The 20510-nt window shown below is 35.2% G+C and overlaps 5 protein-coding genes across 10 annotated transcripts; 3 read left to right on the top strand and 2 right to left on the bottom strand.

The window, feature by feature from the left end:
• The first annotated feature begins 27 nt into the window (after nucleotides 1–27).
• sta (stubarista 40S ribosomal protein SA) lies at nucleotides 28–3252 on the top strand. Its single transcript, XM_066284336.1, has 6 exons — nucleotides 28–125; nucleotides 1025–1086; nucleotides 1708–1989; nucleotides 2164–2390; nucleotides 2584–2721; nucleotides 2984–3252. The coding sequence occupies exons 2-6, from the start codon at nucleotides 1053–1055 to the stop codon at nucleotides 3209–3211; spliced, it is 909 nt and encodes a 302-aa protein (XP_066140433.1). The 5' UTR covers nucleotides 28–125; nucleotides 1025–1052; the 3' UTR covers nucleotides 3212–3252.
• A 309-nt stretch (nucleotides 3253–3561) lies between these two features.
• LOC136340331 (transmembrane protein 186) lies at nucleotides 3562–9098 on the bottom strand. Of its 4 annotated transcripts, none has more exons than XM_066284340.1 (5): nucleotides 8964–9081; nucleotides 5900–5949; nucleotides 4029–4441; nucleotides 3788–3963; nucleotides 3562–3724 (listed from the first exon to the last, which is right to left on the bottom strand). In XM_066284340.1, the coding sequence occupies exons 3-5, from the start codon at nucleotides 4432–4434 to the stop codon at nucleotides 3605–3607; spliced, it is 702 nt and encodes a 233-aa protein (XP_066140437.1). In that variant the 5' UTR covers nucleotides 4435–4441; nucleotides 5900–5949; nucleotides 8964–9081; the 3' UTR covers nucleotides 3562–3604. The 4 variants fall into 4 exon arrangements, with proteins under 4 accessions (XP_066140437.1, XP_066140435.1, XP_066140434.1 ...); XM_066284338.1 differs by lacking the exons at nucleotides 5900–5949; nucleotides 8964–9081 and adding exons at nucleotides 4661–4803; nucleotides 4977–5118; XM_066284337.1 differs by lacking the exon at nucleotides 5900–5949 and having other exon boundaries at nucleotides 8964–9098.
• Nucleotides 4949–8420, top strand: LOC136340327 (transducin beta-like protein 3). Its single transcript, XM_066284330.1, has 13 exons — nucleotides 4949–5083; nucleotides 5330–5561; nucleotides 5692–5854; nucleotides 5913–6008; nucleotides 6060–6320; nucleotides 6373–6579; nucleotides 6634–6874; nucleotides 6935–7288; nucleotides 7337–7475; nucleotides 7531–7663; nucleotides 7719–7949; nucleotides 8027–8177; nucleotides 8242–8420. Exons 1-13 carry the CDS (start codon nucleotides 5055–5057, stop codon nucleotides 8399–8401), a joined length of 2397 nt encoding a protein of 798 aa, XP_066140427.1. The 5' UTR covers nucleotides 4949–5054; the 3' UTR covers nucleotides 8402–8420.
• On the top strand, nucleotides 8790–11641 carry LOC136340329 (uncharacterized). Its single transcript, XM_066284335.1, has 5 exons — nucleotides 8790–8936; nucleotides 9033–9713; nucleotides 9773–9992; nucleotides 10145–10325; nucleotides 10379–11641. Exons 2-5 carry the CDS (start codon nucleotides 9041–9043, stop codon nucleotides 10580–10582), a joined length of 1278 nt encoding a protein of 425 aa, XP_066140432.1. The 5' UTR covers nucleotides 8790–8936; nucleotides 9033–9040; the 3' UTR covers nucleotides 10583–11641.
• LOC136340328 (BAG domain-containing protein Samui-like) lies at nucleotides 11635–20385 on the bottom strand. 3 transcript variants are annotated; one of them, XM_066284332.1, is made up of 4 exons: nucleotides 14638–14880; nucleotides 14289–14446; nucleotides 13906–14231; nucleotides 11635–13670 (listed from the first exon to the last, which is right to left on the bottom strand). In XM_066284332.1, the coding sequence occupies exons 1-4, from the start codon at nucleotides 14737–14739 to the stop codon at nucleotides 12400–12402; spliced, it is 1857 nt and encodes a 618-aa protein (XP_066140429.1). In that variant the 5' UTR covers nucleotides 14740–14880; the 3' UTR covers nucleotides 11635–12399. The 3 variants fall into 3 exon arrangements, with proteins under 3 accessions (XP_066140429.1, XP_066140431.1, XP_066140428.1); XM_066284334.1 differs by lacking the exon at nucleotides 14638–14880 and adding an exon at nucleotides 20198–20385 and having other exon boundaries at nucleotides 13906–14446; XM_066284331.1 differs by having other exon boundaries at nucleotides 13906–14446; nucleotides 14638–14878.
• Between the last annotated feature and the right edge of the window lie 125 nt (nucleotides 20386–20510).

The following is a 20510-nucleotide window of genomic DNA, read 5'->3' as shown; positions in this document are numbered from 1 at the left end:
TAAACAAAATTATCTCCTTTTTGACAATTGACATTCGACAAAAGTCCATCGACAGTGAAAAAGGTCGGAAACTCGGCTCTCTTCGTTCTTTTTCCAAATTGTCTCTCCCTGTGGCATTTCCAAGCGTAAGTTTGATTTTAATTTTTAAAATATCTTGAACATCTTTAAATAGAAGTTAATTTATTTTAACAATATATAAAGCCTGATATTCAACAGTATTATTATAATTAATATTTCATCCAATTGTGTTGTTTTGTGTCGTATCGTATATATTAGAAATTTGTGTATGGGTTAATTGTGAACCGCTACATGAAATATTGTTATTTAGCTGACTTAAATGATAGGTTTCCTTGGAAATGAAACTTAATTCAGTGTCTATTTTTGATTCGGTAGACTGAATTAACAGTAAACTTGGCCTTAGTAAACCACTTCATAACCTACATCTGTTATAACTACACTAACATTACTTAGAAATTAAATGGTACTAGTGTCTATTACGATACTGATCTAGTTCTTTGGTAGTGTCTTATATATATATAAAAAAAAATATGATTGTGACCTCCAATTTATTAAAGTTTGTAATTTATAGCCCTATAACTAGGTATACTCTCAGATTGAAAACCATGCTGTTTCCTAAGAGATGCTCTCGTTTTATTTAGGAATGTATATAGAGCCTATTGTGCACTAAGCACTTTAAGACTTGCAAATATTATAGATAACAGTGATTGACATCTAACTTCTTGGTTTTCCTACTGATTTCCTTTTGTGAATGGATACTATTAGCAAAAGTTTTAAACACCTTTATGTATATTCCTTGTTCTAAGCAATGATTGCCAATATGGACTAGTGAATTGCATATGTGGCTTCTTAAAGCAATTATATTTTTTAGCTTCATATCACTACAGTGAGATACCTTATGCGTTTTCAATGCTTTCTATGTGTTGTCTTCAGTTTGTTTTATATTGTTCTCAAAGAGTTCATCTTGAAATTATTAATACAAAAATGTATTTTCAATTTCTTTTAGGTAAGCCGTTGCACTAAATTACGTGAAGATGTCGGGAGGTTTGGAAGTCCTTAGCCTTAAGGGTGAGTGCAGTCATAAGGGATTTATAGTAAATGAAAAGTATAGCTTGTGAGAGATCTAGTCTGTCATGAGTCACTTATGCTAGGAATTTAGTAATATTACATGTATACAAGCCAGTTGTATTCTTATAAAGTCATTAAGTGCTTACAATGTTTTGCAAAGATACATTATGGTGGTTTAAGTGATGAGAGTTTTTATAAGAGCATTGGGTTATGATTCATTTCCATGATTTACAAACACAACTCTGATAAACCAAGAAATGTATACTGAAGCGTAAAACTTCCTTTTTCTTTTTGAACATTATCTTTTTTTTTAACAAATTCAAACAACTACCTTTGGTCAACTAATAGTCTGCTAATAAATCTGTATTTCCTTACCAAACACTTCAATATTGCTTATTACAATTATTTCTTTCTTACGGTTGTAATCATCAAGTATATTAGTCTTAACAATGGTCTCTTTATATAACTAAAGATATGACTAAGGATTTGTCAATTTCCTTACAAACATACAAAACATCTTTTTTTAGTTAATAATATTAATTAAAAACGTTGTACTTCCAAACTATCAGCATTCTTATAGAAAATTATGTCATATATTAAATTTTTGTTTTTGTTCTGCAGAAGAGGATGTCACAAAAATGTTGGCTGCAAGCACCCATTTGGGAACCACCAATGTTGATTTCCAAATGGAACAATATGTCTACAAACGTCGCCCAGATGGAGTCCATATTCTTAACTTGAGGAAAACCTGGGAAAAGCTCCTTTTAGCTGCTAGAGCTATCGTCGCTATTGAACACCCTTCAGAAGTGTTTGTCATTTCATCCAGGCCTTATGGTCAAAGGGCAGTTCTTAAGTTCGCCACTCACACTGGTGCTACTCCAATTGCTGGACGATTCACTCCAGGCAAGTTTTGTGCTTAATTTTTGACAGATTCAATCAGGTGCAAAGTGATGAAAACAAGAACTAAGGAACCTATGAAACATTCTTTGATTTCGATAAATTTACTGATACTTCACTGAATATTGCTTTAGAATTATTAGAATTATAACAGGAAATAATTATATGATCTTTGAATAGGTGCATTCACCAATCAAATTCAAGCCGCCTTCCGTGAACCTCGTTTGTTGATTGTAACAGACCCATCTTTCGATCACCAACCCATTACTGAAGCGTCTTACGTCAATATTCCAGTGATAGCTCTGTGCAATACCGACAGTCCATTGAGATTTGTTGATATTTCCATTCCTTGCAACAACAAATCTCCCAACAGCATTGGGTTGATTTGGTGGCTTTTAGCTCGAGAGGTGAGGAAATTTTGTCATGAGTAATTTTTTGCTAGACCAGAATATTAAATAAAGAATATAAGTGATGATAACCACAACCGTTCCAGTCAATTTGATTTGATAGTGATGCAAATTTTTCCATCTGATTTTTACAAGCAATTTGACTGATTGCTTAATGACGTTTTTGAGAAAGAATTAAACTTGTAACTTCTAGGTGCTTCGCCTTAGAGGGTTGATCCCCAGAGAAACCAAATGGGACGTGGTGGTTGATTTGTTCTTCTACCGTGACCCTGAAGAGGCCGAAAAGGAAGAGCAGGCTGCAAAGGAGCAAGTGGCTGTAAAGGCTGTCGAAGTGAGTCAATGTTTTATTTATGCTCTTGAAAAGTCCTTTCTAATGCTGGAAGATATAATTTACCTCGTCTTACAGTTTCGCTTAGGACTAAATTAAAATGCTGAATTTTACCATAGGGTGCTAATACAATGGTGACGCTATAAGTTATTTTGCAACATTTATTTTTGCCTCTAAAGTAATTATTTTCGGGAATTATTTAATTCCCTTTTCAACACTGTTCTGGTACTATATGGTATGGTAACCATATATGCTAAATTCTTAGGTACCACATGAAACTCAAGAATTGGAATGGAACGCAAGTGGTGAACCGGATTGGACGGAAGCTACTCCGGCGGCTCCAGCAGCCGCAGCAGCACCTGTGGCTTTCGCACCACCACCGGCGGCTGATGATTGGGCAACTGAAGTTGCTCAAGAGCAGTGGAGCGCCCAGCCTCAGGCAACCACTCCTTCTCAACAACCCAACTGGGGCGGTTCCTCAAGCTGGGATTAGGCCAATCACGTTTGAATGTGAATAAAAATTTTAATTATGGACTTGTTTTATTTTCATTGCGATTTTGATCATTTTCTCGTTTTGATGTTGTGTTTGCTTCTATTCGCAATATCTTTATTTGGCCGGTTGTTTGTTTTACCAAATGTTAAATGCAATGCAACTATTTTCCTTAATCTTGCAGAATAGGCTTTTCAGTATATCGGGTGCTTCGGAAAAGCTACGGCTACAAAGTAGTCGCATTTGAAGAAAATTTAAACCAGGATCGAAATATAGTTTCAGTTTGAAACAGCGTACCTTTCTCGTGTCGTTTTTTTTTCATTGTTTTAAAAGATAAGTAACTGATAACAAACTTTCACCATATGCTTATTTTGTATTTATCACATCAATAAGTTATTACAATATTTTGTTCAAAGCATCAAGATCAAACGTTTTGCCTATTTGCAGCTGCAATTTCAAAATTTCTTTACTGGAGTATCTCACTAGTGGATGCCACACTTTATTGATTTTGCTTTCCTGCAAAAATTATTAGTTTAATTCTATTTTAATATCGACTGCCTGATTATAGCAACTTCTTACTGGCAATTCTGTTCGAGGAATAATGTCATTCACTGGCATTTGAACATCCCGTCTTCTACCCCAGAAATCCACATAAGCAATCTGAATCATGTTCGTATTTTCATTGAAATAAATAATCCCAATGAAACGAGCTGTTACAAATCCTAAGCTGTGGAAGAAAAGACAACCTGACATTGCTACAAAGAAAATAATTGTGGGTTTACAATGTTAGAATATACTATTTATATAAAGGAAAACCTACCTACTCCAATAGTAGCGGTAACAAGTTCTGAGGAAATTATACCCATAGCGCCTAAACCAGCAACCCCTATTGAGGCTGCAATTGAAATTACTGTTTGATAAATTTTAAGCCTGTTGATTAAGCCAAAATAATGAATATAGGGAAATTTATATATCATTTTAAAATCCGCAGAAATTTCGTGTGTTACTTTTTGCACTCTTAATAAAGTTTGCACAGATTCTTTCTCAGGCTTAAATTCAATTAAAACGTTCTTCGTGTGCTGTTTTATTGCATCAAACAGTGTTTTTTGTTTAGGCTTTGGTGTACTTTTTTGCTGTGATTCATCGAAGATATATGAAGATGTCCTGAAGCTTTTTATGTAGATTTGATTCCTTATAAAGTTGCATTGAAGGCATTTTGAGAGCATTGTTTGCCTAAAACAATAATTTTAATAGAGAATTTTCATTAAAAACTATAAGTAGGAATTGAATGATAAATGTAATAAATGGCTTAATGTTTTATATTTACGATTAACTCCCAATTACAAGGTATTTTATGATCGCTTGTTGTAGTTAACGTACAACAGTTTACGCAACCAAAATAGGTGACTACTGTCGACGCCATTTTAGTTACAAATAAGAAGAAAACCTAACATTTCACACGGAACGTGCTCTAGCTGCAAAGTGTAACGAATGAATCAATATTCGGTACTAGTTGCGTCGGTCGTCCTACTTCTCTGCAACGTGATAGAAGGAGGTAAACATATTGCTATTTTACTCTTCCTTTGTGACTGCATCTGCAATTTATATTTAAAGTTGCAACCTCAAAATTGAAGAGAAGAAAAAGGAAATCTGAGAGTACTAGTAGGATGTTTTCCGACTTTTAATATTTAGTAGGTTTAATAGTAACTAATGAATGTTAATGTATAGTTATAAAGCAAAAGTGTTTAGTTCTGTGTTTTTGACTTACAAAATTCAACACGTTTCGTCTAAATCAATCTCCAATTGCTGGTATTAAATTGTTGACGTTGATGTGATAATTGGTGCAATGGGCACTTCAGCGAAACTAAAAGAGGCGTAAGTAATTTTTGTTACGTTCAGGTCCTTTAAAAATCTAAATTAAATTTTTCTGCACGTTTGTTTACATATAAGTAAATTGTGGTTATGGCGTATCATCACGTGTGAATAAATATTACATGTAAAGATGATTCCTTTCGAAATGTTAACAGTTTTTCTTGAGAATATGGCGAATGCCAAAATCTTTGTGGATAATATATCGTTTCAAGATTTACACAAATTTTATTTAACTCTATATAATTTTAGGTATGACATTGAGTCGAAGCATGGAGCTTTTTACACTGGGGGTCACATACAGTGGATAGACAAAACTTTATATTGTCAGACGGAGGAAGCCATAAATCTTCTAAACGTTGAAAACGGCACGGTAATTCAGACTATAGGAAGTCAAAATGAAGCCGAAGAAGTTGATACCATTCAAACTTTTACAACTGATGGAGATCGATATGTTTCATCTCATAAAAGTGGTTTATTGAAAGTGAGTTGAAGTTTTATGAACTTTGGTATCTAATATCCATTAATTCCTCAAAAATATCCTTCAATTGAAGTATAAATTTATACAACTCAGAATAACTCTTATTATTATACAATTCAATCTATAATTCCAGCTGTGGAAAAATGACGGAAGCCTAGAAAAAGTGTGGAAGTATATTCATAAAGGACCCATAGCCAAATTAAGTCTTAGTGGCAGCCAGTTGGCTTCTGGAGGCTCAGACAGCAGTGTTAGGATTTGGAATTTAAAACATCAAGCCTGTATTCAAGCCTTAAAGGGTATTCATATCCTTACTTATACCTGAACTTTCTCATTATATTTACCTTGAATTTATAGGTTGCCAAGGAGTTGTCAATATAGTTGAATATCACCCCTATGAAAACACCCTATTAGCATCAGCAGACGATGGTAAAATCAATTGCTATGATTTAGGTAAATTTTTGACAACTTTTTTTCTTTTTTTTTTAAATTAAATTATTGTAGCTAATGGTCAATTAAAAACTATTCATGACGCACACTACAGCAAAGTCACATCTATAGCTTTTGCTCATGACAAGGAACATTTTATTTCCTGTGGAAGAGACAAAGTTCTAGTTTTATGGCAGTTTTATAATGGTGTCCCCTTGAAGACTATAGCAGTTTATGAGGCAATCGAGGCGATTATAAGCCTGCCAATTAAGTTCAAATTGCCTGGGTTTAAGTCTGAACCTGACGGGCTTTATGTTGCTTCGGCTGGGGAAAATGGTACAGTTTTGTAGTCAAGTTTTTCTTATTTGTCCAATATATTTCTACATAGGTGTGGTACGTGTATGGGATGTTAAAAAATCAAAAGAAGTTTTTGTCCAGTCAAGTTCGTTAATATCAAAATCGTCCGACGAGGGCGGATTGGCAGTAACGCATTTGCTTTACAATGTAGATTCTGGCAGTGTTGCGGTGGTTAGTGCAGAGCACAATATAGTTATTTATCATTTAAAATCCTTCGCGTGTTTAAAGCAATTTATCGGTAAGTGCCACTAATAAAAGCAATATTTGTGAGGGCCGAAGTACATTTTTACAGGTTTTTCTGATGACATTCTGGACATAGTTTTGCTGGGTAAGGGTAACAGTCATTTTGCAGTAGCTACAAATTCCGCAGATCTTAAACTGTATGACAATGCTTCAATGAATTGTCAGTTGGTGAAAGGGCATGAAGATTTGGTTTTGTCATTAGCAGTTTGTCCGGTGGATAGAGATTTAATGGCGTCTTCTAGCAAAGACAACAGTGTGCGTCTTTGGCATTTAGATGGAGGGTACATAAGGTGAGCAATTTTACTACTGAAGTCTCATTAATATAGTTCTAAATATTTCTGTTATTGAAGATGTATAGGTGTAGGCAGAAGGCACACGGGTTCAGTAAGTTCGGTAACATTCTTTCAAAGTAGTCGTTCTGTTTTCGTGTCGGCTAGTCAAGACACTTGTTTAAAACTGTGGGAAATTCCCTCTAAAGACACGCAAAAGTCGAAAAAAATCGTCAACTTGGACGAAAAAACCATAATAGCATGTAAACAGACTGTGATAGCCCATCAAAAGGAGATTAACTGTGTTGCCGTTAGTCCTAACGATAAAATCGTAGCTAGTGCTTCTCAGGATAAAACTGTGAAGTTGTGGAGTTGCGACAATTTAGATTTTATAGGCATTCTGAAGGGTCATAGAAGAGGAGTTTGGAGCGTTAGGTAAGTTGTATAGAAGTTATTGGTTATTAAAAATAAAGTTTTAATTAGGTTTTCACCCGTGGACCAAGTTGCAGTGACTTCATCTGCCGATTGTTCAATTAGGCTTTGGTCGGTGGCAAATTTAAACTGCCTGAAAACTTTCGAAGGTCACGAATCCAGTGTCTTGAAAGCGGAGTTTTTGAGCAATGTATGATTATTCCCAATTTTAATACATTTCTTCATTAAATAAAAATGTCCTCTAGGGTTTGCAAATACTCAGCGCTGGCGCTGATGGTCTCATAAAAATATTCAATATTAAGAACTCAGAGTGTGAATGCACCCTGGATCATCACCAAGGCAGGATTTGGGCATTGGCCCTTAAAACTGACGAAACTGGTTAGTCTAATTTTGCCTCATGTCAGCCTGTCCATAATGTTTTAATATTTTTTAGGTTTCATAAGTGGGGGCAGTGACTCTTATTTAATAAAATGGAAAGATGTGACTGAGGAGAGGAAACTGAAGCGACAGAAAGAACAAGAAGAACTAGCATTAACAGAGCAGAAGTTGAGCAATTATATTCAAAGCGAGCAACTGCTGAAAGCCCTTAAACTGGCTTTGAAGTTGGAAAGGCCCTTTCAAACATTGAAAATTATACAGGGGATTATTAAGAAAGGGGAAATTGGTATGTCTCTTATTTCCTGTTTGAGATATTTTTTCCGCACATGTTACACTAAAATTTAACATAACTGGTTAACTTAGGATTAAAAGAGACGATAGAGGCATTGAGAAACGACCAGAAAGAGAGCCTCTTAAACTGCGCTTTGAACTGGAACATGAATAGCAAAAATTGCCATCCAGCTCAACTGGTTTTTAATGTTTTGTTAAATGAGCTACAAATTGGGGATTTCAGGTATGCTTTCTTCAATAAAATTTATGGAAAATACTTAATTGAGCCAGAATTAATAAATTTTTAGGCCTGTAGGTTTGAACAAAATGGCGGAGGTTGCCTTGCCATATACTGAAAGGCATTTTAACAGACTCACGCAGATGTTACAGGACGTACATTTCTTATCTTACACGGTTAATATTATGCAGCCAAATGCTCGAAATGTAAATGTAAATATTGGAGAATAAATTATTATTTAAAAATGAATGAACGTGGTTTAAAGGATAACACACATGTTTCACACAGATTTTGTGTTTGGGATTTTCTTAATCAGATTTAAAATTTTTTCACATAATTACTGCAGAGTTTTTTCAACTCAAAAAGTTTATTTTTTAGGCTGCTGGAGTGAAATTAAGTATTAACTTTATAAACGCATTCCTCAAATGTAATAAAAGATAAGTACTTTACTACATTAAAAACTCGCATTTCAAATGGTCAGATCATTGTAAAGGGGACAAAATCAAACTTTGTAAATTATAAACAGAATTTACGTTTATTATTGATAATATCAGATTGATAGAAATTCAAGAAAGATTATTAAAATGAAGAAATCTGTGATAATTAGTTATGCTATAGTTTAGCATACTGAATGAGGTAAACAAAAATTCGAATTTCAATCTATACTGCCTCGATGACAGATACAAAAAGAAACAACAACGAGTTGCCGGTTTTTAGGTTAAAATACCAAGAAGGTGAATTTTAACACAAAAATTAACTAACCACGTAAGTAAAACTATTAATAACAATTACCTGATAATGCTCATCTCATTAAAGATTAACTAAATTCTTCTTAGAGTTACCGGAAAATTATTTTTTTAGGCTTGAAAATGGGTCAAGTTCGCTGTGAAATTTGTCGCACAAAGCTGCCAACACAACGAAGCTTAAAATCGCATTATTTGCGCGGGCATTCAAAATTAAATTTAGCCCGCGAAATTTTTGTGCAAACCCTCAAAAACACGGTTCCTAAGGTTTATGTCAATACACTGAAACGCAAGACTGAACAGAGATCTCATAATATTATATCTGATTCTACTGAAAAGACTGAAACCGTTTTCGCCCGAGATAGTGTTCAAATATTATATCGAAATAATGATATTATTATAAGGGATGATAAGAGCTCTGTTGATATGGAATTTTCTTTTGATGAGAATTCTAACGATGCCAGAGACAACTGTTCTGTTATTTCTAGTGATTTATCTGCGAAGAACAAAAAGTCCTCCTCAACATTGCCAGTGCATTTACTTAATCACAAAGACGTGAACAATAACAGGCCTATAAGTAAAGGGGCGCAACTTAAAAAATTAGTAACATGGCAAAATCAAGGTACCACTAAACTAATCTTAAACGCGTCGTCGAGCAGTGCTTCTTCGGAAGACAGTCTTAAAAGATTTTCTTTCAATAAGAAAATTAAGAAAAGAAGGGGGCCGAGGGATAAAAGCAGGCATTACAAAATTAATATAACCCGAACAAAAAATTGCCTTTCTTTGGATGAAAATACAGGTAGGTGTTAAGGATATAATCCAGTTGGTTTATTTACTATCGCAAAAATATGTTTTAAGGTACATTTTATCAGTGTCACTGCAAACAGAGGCAATTGTTAAGTAAAGACGCCCCTAAAGTTGCATTATTAAAGTTGACATCAGACACAGAATCTGCCTCTGATGCAGGGAGGGCGACTGCTTTTAATGACATCAAAGTGTTTTGCAGCAAATGCGGGAATGGATATAAAGATGAAAAGCTGCTTATAGAGCATATGAAAGTTCATGAAACACACTGTAGGTGAGGCAAGAGACGCAAGTACAGAGTGTCTCACGGTACACACGGAACCGCAAATCCTTTATGTAAAAGATTTTATGTCTAATTGCATTCATAATTTATTATTTTCAAAAACTTGTTGAACCGAATCTAAATAATTATGCCTTAAATTTTAGGGTGTGTAATGAAATATTCCCAACTGAACAATCATTTAAAGAACACGTCAAAGCCCACATTTTCAAAGTATTTGTGTGCCACATTTGTAACTATGAATTCCCGGTTAAAGAAATGCTCCAAAGGCACTATGAAAGTCACGTTGAAGACTCGGTTTTGGATTCTGTGATAGACATGGAACAAGTAGTATTTAAAACTCTATTAACATTATTTGAATTGCATTGTTCTTATTTTAGGAGTACAGTTTGCGACCTTGTCCTCTTCCCTCTTTACCCCATCAAGAGAGTATTAGCAACATTTTATATTTTTTGACCAGTGATAATGATCTCTACGGCAGTCAAATACCGAAAATACGGTGTGATATATGCCTTAACGAGGTCTTTTATAGTGATTATGAGAGTCATATGCAAAACGTGCATCGAATTTACGGATGTAATTAGTTATCTATTGTTAGAATAATTCTGAGTTTAAATTTCTAAGAGATCATTGTTTCCGAAATTGCCGTGTTTTTGATTGGGGAAGACAAATTGTAAAAATTTATATTCTTGAAGATGGTTTAGTTATGATTGTAAATCGTATATAGTGGAGTCAAAATTCACGGACCATTTCGATATATCGGGAAATCTACATGTAATAAAAGTAAAAAAAATGTTTTAAGCAGGTAAACATGCTCTTTACAAAGACTGCTGTAATAGTTATTGGAAGGTGAAAGGTAAGCTCATAAAATAATAATATAATAATAATAAATATAAGGCACCATGTTTATACTTGGTAAAAGTCGATAACTTTTCAATAATACATTTTTTAAAAATTACATGCACCTTTCCAAATCTGGGATGGTCCAAAATTTTTTGAACACCAGTTATATATTATGTTGAGGTGTGTAGAGACCTATGCAGCGCTCGCAGAGATAAAACTTTTTTTTTTACTATAAAATTTAATGGTTTAAATTTTGTAACTGAAAAATTAAATCATTATTCAATAGCACTGGCGGCTCTGGGAGTCGGTGACGCTATTACCAAATGTCAACATAAGTTTGTTACTTTATATTGCTAAATTTTTGGGATTTTTGTAAGAAGAGATACGTTTTAGGTTTAGGGAAGTCATTTTTATTTTTATTAGATATGTATTATGTATACATATTAATTTTTTGTATAAAATGGAAAATATATGTTTTGTTTTACCAAGCTTCATCTTTCCAATTGTACTATTTAAAAACTACAAAGTGCATCCTGACGTAATGGTTTTCGAAAATGTTTGATCTTATTTAAGGAATCACAACATGGATAGAAAATGATCACCTTTTGCAACTAAACATATATTTAATCAGTAAATAATCTTTTTTGTCAACTGAGAGTACGTTGAAACAATTAATTTTTAGAAGTATTCTAAGCACAAACTTTGTCGATTTAACCACAAGCGTTGTTAATTAACAAAGTCTTTGTAGCACCAGACAGCAGCTTTTAATATGGATTCAAATAAAACATCTACATTTGAAATACATATATTTTATTTTGTACACAAATATTTGTACAATAAGAGATAATTGTACAAAAGGAAAATATCAACAAAAACGCATTAACTAAACACACACAATCTGTAGATATGCACAAAAATATTAAAATCAAGTGCAGGTTTTGTTAAATAAATAAAACAAAACTATAGGTACATAATACAAAGGACTATAAGACGATACCATCAATACTTTCATGGCATCTTCAAAGAGAACACTCTCTTAAGCTATGAAGTTAACAAAATCCAATCACAGTCATTCTATGACTTTATATCTTCAAAATGCACGATATGGTGAAATTTGGAAATATAAATTTTTGTAGACTGTTTAAAAAAAAAATGAAAGCAAATAAAGAGCGAAAAGATCAGATATTTACAGAAGGAAATTTATAAGTAGTGTATGAAAAATATTTAATTGAGGTTAATTTTTCTCTTTGATAAACTGCTAACAGTCAGTCTTTCACTAAAAAAACTGTTTTCTGGCTGACTACAATGAACATGGCGAGTAATACTTTTATATCAATATGTGGTTAAGTTAGAAATTCTAGGAAAATAAACCACTGTATAAAAGGCAATTTTTGCAGTAGTACAGTATTCTTAACTCGTGCAGTATTAGTTTCAACAAAGGAAAGTAGCTCCCTATTTATTTAACTTAAATTACTTCCTTAGGAATAACGATAAAGAAAACAGTTGCCTATACTTATAAGAAATAGTTAACAACTGATTTGAAGGCTCTAATTTCTTACTATTGTTTCTTTTCCTTGTCTTCTTTATTAACCTTCTTCTTTAGCTTCTTTTTTTCTTTCTTTTCGCCCTCTTTCACTTCGGCTTTAACTTCTGTTTCAGCGTTACCAGTGTCCTCACTGGATTTTGTAGGTTCCTCCACTTTTTCTTTTTCAACTTCACCTTCCGCTTCGTCTTTTGCCACAGCGTCGCTTTCACCACTTTTTGCCTGAGAGGTTTCTTCTTCCTTTTTTTCTGCTACTTCGCTCTGCGAAGCAGCAGGAGACATCTCCATAGCGTTGGGCTCTTGAGCACTCTGTTCGGTCTCCATTTTCTCTCCCTCTTGAGGCTCAACCTCCATTTTATCCTCCTTGGGAGCCGCATTAGCCCCTGCTTTAGTGTCCAACAGACTAATAGTTCTTTCTATGCTTTTGATAGCCTCTTTCCTGGCGCTTCTAATAGAATCTTGGCCTTGGGTGTCAACGTTGTCCAATTTCAGCAAGTTCCTTGTCAGCATCTCGTCTAAATATAAATAGTTTTTGTCTTTGGGCAATCCATTAAAGGCTTCGACTTGTCTAAGCAAGCTAGCGACATCCTTTTGGATAGCTTCAATTTGTTCCATGGGAGTTGGAGGTTGTTTTTGAGGTTGAGGTTGTGGCTGTTGAGGTTTAGGCGACTCGCGAGCTTCGCTTTGCTTAGCTTCAGGCTGTGTCTGAGGCTTCGGAGCTTGCTGCTGCTGAGGAGGTACAGTTTGCGGTCTATGACCTTGCTGTTGGGGCTGCTGTCTCTGTCCCGCAAACCGGCTAGGGCTCTCGCTCCTAAACCCAAAATCATCTTCGGGGAACCCTGATGAGAAATGCGGAGGCCAATCTCCTCCAAACCTGTGAGGGTCTCTACGTACAAACTGAGTGTACGCTTCAGGCCTCATTCCAAAAATGGTTTCCGGTTGAGATCTAGGACCATCGGAGAAAATCCTTTCGGGTTGGGGCTGTTGCTGTTGAGGAGGGGCGGATGTTTGGGCTCCAAAGTGCCTGGGCACGACTGGATCATCACGACCCTCTACATGGATGGGGATTACACGCTCTGTGCTGCCGCTTCCGGCTTGGCTATGGGGTGCACCTTGCGCGGGGATATTGGTATCCTGGTTGACTCCCATGGGGATGTTTACAGAGGATGTGAAGCGTTTGTTTTCTGGAGGAGCAGACATGGAACGCTGTCCGCGCTCATTCAGGGAATCGTCGGGGGGCTGGTGTTGCGCAAGATCGCAAGTGTTGCTCTGTTGGATGGGACGACCTGAAAAAAGATAAAATACCTTTGATTTTGATCATACAATCGCCAAAGATTAAGTTTTGTTGAAATAATTTTGTCTGGTTGCAAATAAGCTATTTATGCGACCAGTTATTGCAGATACAATATGCGTAATGTTATGTGTAAATATGTGAGTTTTTGAAGGATAAGTCAAGCAAGGCCTTGCAATACGGCACACATTTTCTTGAAGGTGTTTCAATAATAAAACTAAAACACTCACCTCTGGTTGTTTGTCCACTTTCTACTTTAGTCTCCTGAGGTTGACTGGGGGTTGCTGCATCTGATTGAGCCTGAGATCCACACTCTTCCTCAGTTTGAGTTCCCTGACTCACAGATTGACTCTGCTGGCTTTGATACTGAGGCTGTTGTTGCTGCTGTTTGTTGGGAGATTGTGGCTGGTACTCCTGACTATACTGAGGAGGGTGTTGCTGATAACTGGAGCTCCCTTGATGTTGCTGAGGCGACTGTGGACGTTGGTTCTGGAAGTTCTCGAAATACTCAGGATACGCCTCGTAGTATCTCTGAGGTTCTCGCTCGAAATCGTCTCTATCGAACGGAAAACCGAATCTTTCGAAACGACCGCTGGAAAAGGGCCTTTCGAACCTTCTCCTTATGAAGTCGTCTTGGTCTTGGTCGCCTGCACCCCTTTGACTTCGTCTGGGGAAGTTTTGGAGGTGCTGGGCGAATTCGGGATGGCGTTGAGCGATGTCCTCGAGGGGGTCTCTAGTACGACGCCCAGAGTTGTCGAAGGGAAAGCCAGACTATCATACAAAAATTCAGTAGTTTGTTATAGTTATTATTATAGAAGATAATGATGCATGACCAAGATAATATATTAAAACTACGGATATATCCGTAGGAGTGTGGCTGAAGAGTTTAGAGGTATAAAAAAGTAGTCAGGATGGCCTTGCAAATTCTTTTTTAGGGTATTGTGGTGCAACTCGCCACTTACACTTTCGTAACAATCATAGTCCATGGGGTTTAAATCCGCGTCGCACCTCCCTCGGTGCTGTACTATCACAGGTATATCCCTTATTGTCTCTACCGCTGACATTTTCAACACACCGATAAGTAAAAAATTCAAAATTCGCGCAATCAACACTGATCAACTTTCTCTCTACACTGCAAAATCGATTCTAAACGCGCAAGGAGGAGACAACGCTGTTTTATATTATACGTTTGCAGTTGGACTCCTACATACACACTCGAATTTTCTGGCTCATTCGTAATCTATCGGGCGTGATACGCCAAACGTTTATCACGCGAGAGCGAGAGAGAACGCTGACAGGCAATGAGAGAAGGGTGGAGTAGGACGGCATACGTGGACGAGATAAAACCCTTAGATTTATGGTGCAAACAACCGGCAGGGGGAAAGACAATTCTGGAGCTTTCTAGAATGTTGCGGATAGGTACGGAGACCTACTTTAAAAGGTTTTTTTTTTTACTTTAAAGTAATATTCTGGAAGATTGTGACCTTCTCGAATCAGTTAATAAATATCGTATATGACCAGTGGTCATTATTAAGGAAAAATAAATCGAGTGCATATAATACGTAGCAGCCACAGCCCCTGGTTTGACCAAATACGGTAGTGGCGGCGACTCTTAAGGTTGTCTGCTGGGAACTGATACTGAACCTTAATCATGTTTAAATTACACATTTTTTATTTCTCTATGTATGATAATTGCAGTCTCATTATGCACTCAATCAGAGAAAAATGTGACTAATTTCGATCGTGCACGTTCGGCAGTTATTGCTAAATCATATTATTAGAAGACCCACAATAATATAATCACTCTGCTGACCCTGATAGTTGAATTAAAGGTTTAATAATACGTCCATTATGCGACGCTCAATGACGAACTAAAATCTACCACAGCATCTTTAACACCGGTTACAAGTCAAGGTGCTTAAAAGGAAGTGGTAAAATAACGCAGGTCTACTAACCAGTTCCCCGAATCCGACCATCATCGGGGACCATAAACATATCTAACCAAAAGCAGAGGCTAAGACAAATCATTATTATACACAGCGATCTCCTAATTGGAAGATTTTAATCGATCGAATGAGTAAATAGAAAACAAGTAGGCAGATTGTCCGATTTAGTGGGCGAATGTTGATATTTTCTACAATATGACTTTGTAGCTATTTATCAGGGCCGATTAAAAACTAATGATAAAAATTACTTGTTTGCAATGGGGCCGAATGAGTGAGTTGTTCTGGATGCGAATTCCAATTGAGCGCTGGCTAATGCGAGTTCTCAAGGAGTGGGAGGTGGCATTATGATCTCATTAATTCAGGATTTTTGGTCAATCCTGTACCTGGATAATGTGGATACTGATATTCTAGAAAAAGTCATCAATGACACCATTTCACCTGACTTTAAATTTGATTTTTGTGTGGCTAGTCGCAATAATTTACCATATCTGATCCATCGAGTTTCTTGAGAATGTTCTAGTAGAAAGTTCGTGGGCATTAGTTAATGAGTTTGTTCGTTTTCCAATCTGCCCATAACCTTGTGTATTACAAAACGAACCGCTTCGAAGAATAAAAGAATTGTTGAAGACTCTGCAGCCCACATTTTCTCCTTTTTGTCAAGAACTTTTTCTTTGATTTCCGAAAGTGTGATAAATTTTACACAAAAGGGAAACCTCAAGCACACCTGAAAAACCTCATTTCCCAGGCTAAGTCAATGCAGTCGTACGCTGAAGGTCAGGGAATGTAAATTTTGTTAGTAATCCAATGCTTCTGACTAAAGCAATTAAGTGCACCCATAACCATCCATAACTTGATTCCTTCGATCCATCATTTTAAAGTTACAATTCTGTTGAGGTAATGAGTAATACCCGCTCGTAAATATTCATCCAAACTGTTTGAGCTTGAATCTATTGTTTAAGTATTTATTTATAAAAAAAAATAAATAAAACAGCCACTGCCAAACTGAAATTGGAATAAGCCAGTCCATTAAACTTTTCACATCTTGAAGTGTCACCTACATCGTAAATCAAATCGGTTTGGTGTTAACGTTTAATCTTCATTGGTAACAATGTTTAAATGCTAAAAATAGTCATTACAGCATCGAGTTTAAATACAGTTTTTTTTTTAATTTTAATGACGATTATTGCAAGTTTCAAACGAATCGAGAAATGAACCGTACCTATTGTGAATAATACTAGTTCGTGGTTGTACCAGATTAGAGCATTTTCTTTTAATTACCTTGACTGATTTGCACTCGCTTGGCAATGGACTTTCAATGGTATGAAATCTTCAACGATAGGCAAACATCACATAGAGTTTTTCCGATAACTCTGCAATTCAAATTTCAAAATTTGAATTATTATTTGTTGTAAAACTCTTAAGAACATAAATATTTATTTACAGAAACTATACATAGCTGGCAATTTAGTCAAAAATAACTCTCCTCTGTGTCATCTTGGTTTATGTTGTTACTCAAAATTATTGTGCGACAAATTCCGCATAAATCTCGAAAAAGCGTGCCAAGAAAAAGGACTTGTAAAGTATTTCGGGGATATTATGGACTGAAAGCAAAAAACTGTGGTCTAGCGCACCGCAAATCGCATTGATTTATTAAGGGTAACGCAACAAAAATAGTGGTGATTCACTGTTTTCATTGCAGAGTCCACTGTGCTGTTAATAATGGTCAAGCAACTACAACCGGTTCTCATTTGGTGCTAATTATCTTGTAATAGATTAGACGTATGTGGATGATGTGATGATTTCCAAAATAATAGAGATGAACGTGGATTTAATGTGCCATTAGGTTCTCGTCCGTAACACGCGACTCAAATAAAATTAAACCGCTCATCGTTTCTAATGTGATGATATATTCCAAATAGCTGATAGTATAGGAGCAATTCTTATGCACACTTCCAGCTGAAACCATCTTGACGAATTTAATTGAGTAATAATTATACATTTATCCTTGTTGGGGTTTAAAGGTCACAGCAATTTCCAAGGCCACACTGACATTACCAGATTACAATTTCCTACCTTCCGTAGACTGGTAGATCTATCATTTTACTCAATAACCAATCATTAGTAAGTTACATATATTAGTGCCCTTACAGCAAAAGCACATACAGTGTGCCTACTTTACTGAACCCATTTCCATAGAAAACTCAATTATCTGAAGAAAGATGAGGTCGGCTAAATTAGGGCAAAGTCGAGCACTTTCACGTTTAGTAAGTTTAAAACTTATGTTGAAAAAAAAAAACTATTAAGTTCACGTTTTCAAATCGACAATGTTGCCAGGACTTATCGAAATATCCGTGAAATACTTCATTTTCTTATCTCGATATCTGCTATATACCAGAAGAATTTAATTTCAGTTTTTCAGAAATTTAAAAAAGTATTGGCAACAATGTCGATTTAAAAAGGTATGCTTATAAAGCTTTGGATTGCGCAACTTTGTCTTAGTTTACCCGATCCCATGTCTCTTAAGATAACCGAGATTCCAATGGTGGGGCTTGCAAAACAGGCATCCTGTATACAATAGTAAACATTTAGCCTAGCGTTTAACTTAGTTTTAGATTTTTTTGCATTATTCTATTGCCAATTTCCATGTTAGAGCTTTCACGTAAAGGCCTGCCACTTTTTACTAAATAAATTTGACTTCATTACTTCCACCGTGTAAATTTTATTTACATACCTGATGTATCGATAAAAATTCTAGGGGACATGTCAAACACTGAGAATGCTGATAAAATGAGTTAATTATTTATTACTAAATGCTACAAGATTTTTCATGAGCTGGTATTGAATTCCTACTTAGGAAGGAGTTACGTAAGGAAAGACTTTTAAATTAAGTACACAATAAGAAATAAAAGATGAAGAATATGAAGAGTGATGTGTATGATTGTTTTTTTAAAATATACTCACTAGCACTGCGTTGTAGCAGATAGCCTAAGCGACGTTGTTAGACAGATCCTGCAAACCAAAACAAAGCACACTTCACGCAGGAATGACTACCATAATTAGAGTATATTCTGTAACTTAACTGATTAATAAATGATTGTGTTTGGTGTTGCATTTACATGAAGTACTACAAAGACTATGAATATTTGACAAAACATAAACCAGAAAAGTATAATAGGTAATTGACTAAACCAAATTCCCAATTGAAAATAACCATTTGAATAAGAAAATTAACATCAATTAATGAAAAGTAACCACTTAGATATTAAAAATTGGCAGTAGGTTGGAGGCTATTAATAAGACCACATTTGTGAATAATTCATCTATAAAAAGTATATCTCTCACTGGAGAGAAATTAAGATAAAAACCAATACAAAGGGACTGGAGATTCATGCTTGGCCAGTGTCCAAAATTCAATACCATCAAGAAAATATGTGAAGTATGAGCATTAAAGAAAGTGGCCTGCTTTGGATGGTAAGACCAGTTGAGATTACACTTGAAATTATGTTATTTACTAAGTTATCTACTTATTTAGATATCTATGTTATGATTAATTAGGCATGAGTTAATTTGGGTAATATTAAAGCAAATACTTCAGTTACTAGTAGCTAATGCCAACTGGTGCACCAAGGGTATGCAGTGATGGGTTAACATAATTATTTTGCATTCATATGCCTCAGGTTATTTTCTTCATTTATTTTTGTATGATGTATTAATAGTAATACACTTTGATCTAGGCATTTTTCATGGAAAAGAGATGCTAATATCTTGCACTAATATTCATCATCACTTGACTAAGCCTTTTTGGTAATTGTGGAATGAAAAGTTTTTTAGGAATGCCAATTAGTTTATGATCAAACTTAATATTATACTGAACATAGTCCGATGTAAAATGCATGAAATTTCAACTTTCTATTTAAATATTTTGGCCTTGACTTTGATATCTTCAAAACTAGAAATTTTAAATAAAAATAACTTGGTGTCCTTAGTAACTGAGTGATTAATTAAACAATTTGACTCAGAATTAGATCCTAAAGAACACCAAAGGGAATGATACATATGTCTAATCATTGGTACCTTGACTTAACAAATTTTAAAATTTTGTTATGAATGAAATTTCAGGTAGAGGAATATTTAGGGACAAGTTATTGATGTTTCATCAAGTTAACAGGAAGGATAGTTTTATTATCTGATTATTATTGTTGTAAAAGAAAATATAATAAATTTGGGGTAAGTTACCACTACTTCAATAACTTGGCGCAATGCTTGAAGTTAACAAAATCCTTATTCCTCCTGTCTACTTGGTCGAATATCAATAATTTGGCCCTTAATAAAGTGGCAGTTCGTAGTGTTTTGCACCTTAAATGTTCTTAAAAATGAGATTGAAAGGGGGGTTTGTGTTTAATTTTTCTAAATTCCACAAGTGATTCCCAAATGCCTCTACAATTTTCCAGTTTACGAAATGAGGAAAAACAACACCAAACTAAAGAAAACCAAGCGGTTAGTATGAAAAAATGAGTTAAAAATAGCCCTCTGAAAATGGGGCGATTCAGGCGTATAGAACAACGTTTTTACTTACAAAAGCGCTTCGGCTAAAAGGCATTTCGGTTGCTAAACACTGAGATGAACGACACGGAGAGCTTACATAAAAAAAATCAGTTAATTAATTGCAAGAATAACGAGAAAAATCCAAAATTCAGTAAAAATTTACACAACTCGTTGGACAGAGAATCATCTGGAACAATTTTGATTTTGGAAAGTAATTGACACTCTTGAATGGTTGTCCTTGTCACACTTTCTGTGTATTTGAATCAGTGCGCCTTCTTCTACCTTCCACGAAAGTCGTAGCTTGAATTATGCAATGTCAGATGACAAATGAGGAATAAAAAGCC

This window comes from Euwallacea fornicatus, chromosome 7 (genome assembly GCF_040115645.1).
Source record: "Euwallacea fornicatus isolate EFF26 chromosome 7, ASM4011564v1, whole genome shotgun sequence".
NCBI lineage: Eukaryota > Metazoa > Arthropoda > Insecta > Coleoptera > Curculionidae > Euwallacea > Euwallacea fornicatus.
This window is presented reverse-complemented; position numbering and strand designations above follow the sequence as displayed.

Bases quoted from the DNA above. Each gene is read 5' to 3' on its own strand.
- sta (XM_066284336.1), top strand. From the start codon at position 1,053: ATGTCGGGAGGTTTGGAAGTCCTTAGCCTTAAGG. The intron at 1,087-1,707 runs GTGAGTGCAGTC...TTTGTTCTGCAG, and splicing joins GGAAGTCCTTAGCCTTAAGG to AAGAGGATGTCACAAAAATG. The intron at 2,722-2,983 runs GTGAGTCAATGT...CTAAATTCTTAG, and splicing joins TGGCTGTAAAGGCTGTCGAA to GTACCACATGAAACTCAAGA.
- LOC136340327 (XM_066284330.1), top strand. From the start codon at position 5,055: ATGGGCACTTCAGCGAAACTAAAAGAGGC. The intron at 6,321-6,372 runs GTACAGTTTTGT...ATTTCTACATAG, and splicing joins TGCTTCGGCTGGGGAAAATG to GTGTGGTACGTGTATGGGAT. The intron at 7,476-7,530 runs GTATGATTATTC...AATGTCCTCTAG, and splicing joins AAGCGGAGTTTTTGAGCAAT to GGTTTGCAAATACTCAGCGC.
- LOC136340331 (XM_066284337.1), bottom strand. The intron at 3,964-4,028 runs GTAGGTTTTCCT...TTTTCTTTGTAG, and splicing joins TACCGCTACTATTGGAGTAG to CAATGTCAGGTTGTCTTTTC. The intron at 3,725-3,787 runs GTAAGAAGTTGC...TAATTTTTGCAG, and splicing joins TTCCTCGAACAGAATTGCCA to GAAAGCAAAATCAATAAAGT.
- LOC136340329 (XM_066284335.1), top strand. From the start codon at position 9,041: ATGGGTCAAGTTCGCTGTGAAATTTGTCGCACAAAGCTGCCAACACAA. The intron at 9,714-9,772 runs GTAGGTGTTAAG...ATATGTTTTAAG, and splicing joins TTCTTTGGATGAAAATACAG to GTACATTTTATCAGTGTCAC. The intron at 10,326-10,378 runs GTAGTATTTAAA...TTCTTATTTTAG, and splicing joins CTGTGATAGACATGGAACAA to GAGTACAGTTTGCGACCTTG.
- LOC136340328 (XM_066284331.1), bottom strand. From the start codon at position 14,739: ATGTCAGCGGTAGAGACAATAAGGGATATACCTGTGATAGTACAGCAC. The intron at 14,447-14,637 runs GTAAGTGGCGAG...TTTGTATGATAG, and splicing joins ACTATGATTGTTACGAAAGT to TCTGGCTTTCCCTTCGACAA. The intron at 13,671-13,905 runs GTGAGTGTTTTA...ATCTTTTTTCAG, and splicing joins AAGTGGACAAACAACCAGAG to GTCGTCCCATCCAACAGAGC.